Source organism: Acanthisitta chloris, unplaced genomic scaffold, assembly GCF_000695815.1.
Source record: "Acanthisitta chloris isolate BGI_N310 unplaced genomic scaffold, ASM69581v1 scaffold42998, whole genome shotgun sequence".
NCBI classification, from domain to species: domain Eukaryota; kingdom Metazoa; phylum Chordata; class Aves; order Passeriformes; family Acanthisittidae; genus Acanthisitta; species Acanthisitta chloris.
The window spans coordinates 22,098-26,957 of record NW_008688336.1 but is presented as its reverse complement, the minus strand read 5'-3'; the positions used below and the strand labels follow the sequence as shown (position 1 = coordinate 26,957).

Genomic DNA, 4,860 nt, shown 5'->3' with positions numbered 1-4,860 from the left:
TTTCCAGCCTTTTCTCGGCATCACCAGTTCCAGGCACACGTGCCACATCCTTCCCGTGTGCCCGCGGTCGATCTGCAAACACCTGTGCTCTCAGGGCTGCCTTCATTTATTTACTTACTGCTGCTCTGTGAGACAGAAATGATTCGCAAAGTGTGCTGGAGCAGTATGTCACATTTTATTCGTGTTCTGTTAAAATCTCTTCATAAAAGGGTACAGCTTTCAGGCTGAGTAGAACATTCAGTATTTTCTAAATATTTAACAAAAGATACCTGCCAGTACACAACTGAGAGTCTAACAGGATAATACAGAGCCTCACACCACACTGGTGCTCTTTTCCAGGTGTTCACTGTTGAAGAAATGATGCCCCACGTCCAACACATGGAAGGAGGGCACAGTAAAAACCTGTTTCTTAAAGACAAGAAGAAGAAAGGGTTCTGGCTGGTGACTGTCCTGCACAACAGGCAGGTCAATTTAAATGATCTTGCTAAAAAACTGGGCCTTGGAAGTGGAAACCTAAGATTTGCTGATGAGAATGCCATGCTGGAAAAGCTGAAAGTGGGCCAGGGCTGTGCCACACCACTGGCACTGTTCTGTGACCAGGGGGATGTGAGGCTTGTGGTGGATGCTGGCTTGCTGGAAGGGGGACATGAGAAGGTGTATTTTCATCCAATGACAAATTCTGCAACCATGGGCTTGAGCCCCGAGGACTTCTTGAAGTTTGTGAGATCCACAGGCCACGATCCCGTCATCGTACATTTCGATGAGGACGTTAAGTAGAGCAAGTTCACTTTTCTACTACTAAGCACAGATTTTTGTAGAGCAAAAGAGCAAAACTGGTGAAAGTTTCATTACAAATAAAACTTGGAAAAAACCAGGCTTACTTCCTTTTCATTTGTGTGAGTTTATCTTGTATAATTTGGTGAGAAAAAATACTTTTGACTTTTTTGAGAACATTGTTAAACATCTAGTAAGACAAGGCATGTCTGCAGTCTACCACTAAGGAACTAGTAAGTAGAAAAGGCATTATTTAAATAATGTTATAGTCTTTATTATAAAAATGGTTAAAACTGCAACTTCCCAGGTGTGGCACTGGCCTTGAAGGTTTAAGCTTAACAACACCAGGAAATAACAAATGAGAAGTTGTATAATGCCCGTCCATACCCAGAGGATGGAGATGACCAGGGTGTGCCCCTGCACCCACTGATCCCCTGCTCCACCTCCATTACTTTTTGGCTTTTTTACCTAGAAAAAACAACTCACCTATGCTACAGAAAATGCATTTGATTGTCTACGTTTTCAGTTGCATTTTCCCTTTCACAGTATTCTTCCCTTGGGAAAGTACTAAGCCTTCTGGGAATTGCCTCACGGAGACAGGCCTGTGCTTCCCCTGTTTCCAGAGCCTCTCCAACCATGGCAGAGCCACAAGGGCATCCCCTGATAGCAGTGGGGCAAGGGCAAGCCCTGGTACCAGCCCCTCTCCTGGCAGAAGAGCTCCAGGGAATAACATTCCTGCAGGTAAATCGTGTTAATGTCTGTGCACAATGTCCAGAGACTGGTGACCCCATGGGGGACGTGTGTCATCGCTGCTCTGCTGTACCTGAACCAGCACCTATGGAAACACAACAGGACAAGCAGCTTCTCCCTGCGGGAAAAGGGGACTGCATGGACAAACACAGTGGTTTTAAGAGGCTGAGGGGAGGCTGATTTGGCTTTCCATGGATGATATAATGTAGAAAAGTATCTACTATCACCAGAACAAGACCAGTATGTTCTCAACATCACACTTCTAATGTAATTCTTTCTCCTCCTCTCTCTTGCCTACGTAACAAAACCCCTTTCAAACTGATGGTGTGCTGAACACAGAAGCAGCAGAAACTCAAGCCAGAATCAAGCCAGTAGATATTCTGTGGCAACAAGTACCCCCCAAAACCCAAAGACAGAGGAGCAGTGAAAGTGAGAGAGAAATCCGAGGGTGATGGGGTAAAGGCTTTTGAATGCAGCCTAACAAAAATGTCACGTATAGACTATGCCTCCAGGGCAGACTATAGCATCAGCACAAACTGAGATGAACAAAATTCAGAACTACAGAAGCATGAAGAAAAAACACACAAAAGGACTTGTGATCTTGGATGACTGAACAACTACTATTAATTGAGTAAAAAAAACCATCATGTAGGGCAAGGCAAGTTCCTTCACCCACATCCTTACCGTAGTTTCCTTCATTCTGGCAGCATTTAGCACCTGTTCTCAGAGCTGTTAGCAACAGAACACTCCACTATCCAGCAGGTTAGATTCTCCCCTCCACACAAACCAACTCCATCTATCATGGGAGGCATCTCCAATGGGAAAGATGTGACCTAAAAATGCTGAAGCTGTAGGAAGAGTCAGTAGAAAGATGTCCAGACACATGTGATGTTACAGACTGAAGGAAACATCTGGTATTTATGAATACTGGGTTGATTAAATTAGCTCCTTAAGATACAGTCTGATGTGTCTGTAAAAGTAAACTTGTCTTCTGCCTGCCACTCACTCTCCCTCCCCTTTCAGGTTTCTTCTTTGTAGTACCCCAAAATCCCTTATCACTTAAAAAAAAAGAGTATTAGATTTGACTTATCATGACTTTGTGACAAATTGTTTCAAAGATCTGTGCACAATCCTAGAATCTGTACTACCTAAATATAACTATCTTCATCCTCAGGAGAGATCCTGAGACACGTCTCAGCAAAAATAACCACCAAGCAAAACCAAAGTGTGAAATACTACGTTTGGCAAATCTATCATGATTTCTTTTTGCATTTACTTATGAAATTAGTGTGTTGTTTTTTGTTTTCTTTTTAAATAGAAGTATCAAAATAGTGTACAGTTCAAAGCTACCCAGGTCTACACAAATCACACAGAACAAACTACACATGGTCCAGAAAAGTTCTGTTACAATTTTACATGTTTCCTTCCAGAAGAAATACTCACTGCACACATCACCAACTGACCACAACACCAATATCCTTTCAGTTAACATCAGTTTCCAGAAAATCAGTGTGTATAAATATACACACACAAAATAAGAATAAAAATTATTTGGTTTGGCATTTTAATAACATCATTAATAAATGTATACAATGGCAAACATTTAAAAAAATCAATATGTAAAGGAAATTACAGTTTTAAATAAGAGCTTTTTAAGTTCTGTTTCACACCTAGGTACATTCCTTTAAGGCAGTTTTATTAATATCAAAGCATTATTTACATATACATCATCATCTACCTCTAAAAATCACACATGAGCTCCTTTGTTAGGCTGCATCATGTCCTGGACAAAGTTTAGAAATAATAATACGCATTGGGAATGTTACTAAATCCTTAGAGACTATCAGAAAAGTAAATAAAACATAGACATTGTATAGTACGACAACCTCCTCCATGACCTCGACCTGGCAGTGACAGATTTGGCAACTCCTGGGGTACAAAGCTGTGTGTGCTCCCGTTTTAAGCTGTCCCACAGCTTCCCTGGGACTTAAGAGTTTCACACACTGTGAAGCAGCTCCCAAATTAAATTTACATTTTAATTTTAAGGGCACAAACTGGAAAGATTAAGAAAGGAAAAAGAAAAGCCAGCAGAGCACAGAGCCACCAGACTGCTTGGCTGCTCTGAAACTTCTTCACAAAACAAAGTGCTAGGAGAAGCAGATCTGATCCCTTAAACGCACATGTGTCTCTGGGTGCTGCTCATTTAGCAAATACAATCCAAAATCCCACTCTGGCCTCTGTGCTGATGAAGTGGGTCAAAACCTGCTTATGATGGCATAGATGGGCACTCAGAGGACTTTGGCACACAGACCTGATCTGCCAGGGTGAATTCTGCCCTCCAGCTCCTCCTGATTGTCTCACACCATTCACCAAGCGTTTTGGATGGAGGAGTCATTCCTAATCCAAGTTATTACAAAGTTTGTAACTACATCCTGGCTGTGACCACACAGAGGCTTTAAGGTGTAATGCTACACAAAAAGCAAGCATGGACATTGTGAGGGGTAATCTTGGACAGCTTAATGAACACAGAAAAGAGCTAACAAATGAAATGTGAGGGGACAAAACTCACACAGCCACGTGTGGCAAGGGCAGGTCATGTGTGCCCAGAACGCTCTGTGTGCCACAGTCACGGCACTGTGCCCCTCCCACCCAGTCCCAGGGACTGTCTGCCTGAGCACGCACACCTCTCGGATCCTGTGAGCACAGGCAGCATTTGGCACTGCAGTTTAAATCTCTTAATTCAAGACATGTTCTAAAAACAGTAGTGTCACTAAATGGTTTGGGGGTCTGAACTGCATCATCCTCTGTCACAGAGTGAGGAGAGCCCAGTCACAGGCCCTGGAATGAGCTTAAACACACAGTAATTTAGAATTGAGATATATTTTCCTAATCTTTATGGTCTTTGAATTCACTTTGATACCCGCTATGCCTTTAGTATAGAACTTTTAGGCCATTTGAGCATAAAAATATTTCAGAAGGAAGTCCCTTTAAAGAAAAAAAAAAAAAAAAAAACCAAAAATAATTCCCCTTCTAAAGCTTATTGAACTTGCCTCTCTTTTCCCTTTTTTGACAAGATTTTTGAAGAATTTCAGCACTTTTTGAATCTGTTGAACTGCATTATCTCCCCAGTGGAAAACAACTGCACTCTGGCTGTCCCTGGCAGCCTGAGCCTTTCTCAAGGATGAAACCTGTGAGCCTCACAACCAAGTGAAGATTGCACCTGGGTACAGTCCTAGTGTGGTGGCTGTTCCAGGCAGCCCGAGCAGCGTGTGGTCGGGGGCTGCAGCACACCTCCCACTCACCTCCCCCGTGGGGAATGGAGAGCTGCCCGTGACG

The 4,860-nt window shown here is 42.8% G+C and overlaps 1 protein-coding gene across 1 annotated transcript; it reads left to right on the top strand.

Annotated features, from left to right (window-relative positions):
- The first annotated feature begins 341 nt into the window (after nucleotides 1-341).
- On the top strand, nucleotides 342-871 carry LOC103808193 (prolyl-tRNA synthetase associated domain-containing protein 1-like). The gene has a single exon (XM_009080961.1). It carries the CDS (start codon nucleotides 358-360, stop codon nucleotides 775-777), a length of 420 nt encoding a protein of 139 aa, XP_009079209.1. The 5' UTR covers nucleotides 342-357; the 3' UTR covers nucleotides 778-871.
- The last annotated feature ends 3,989 nt before the right edge of the window (nucleotides 872-4,860 follow it).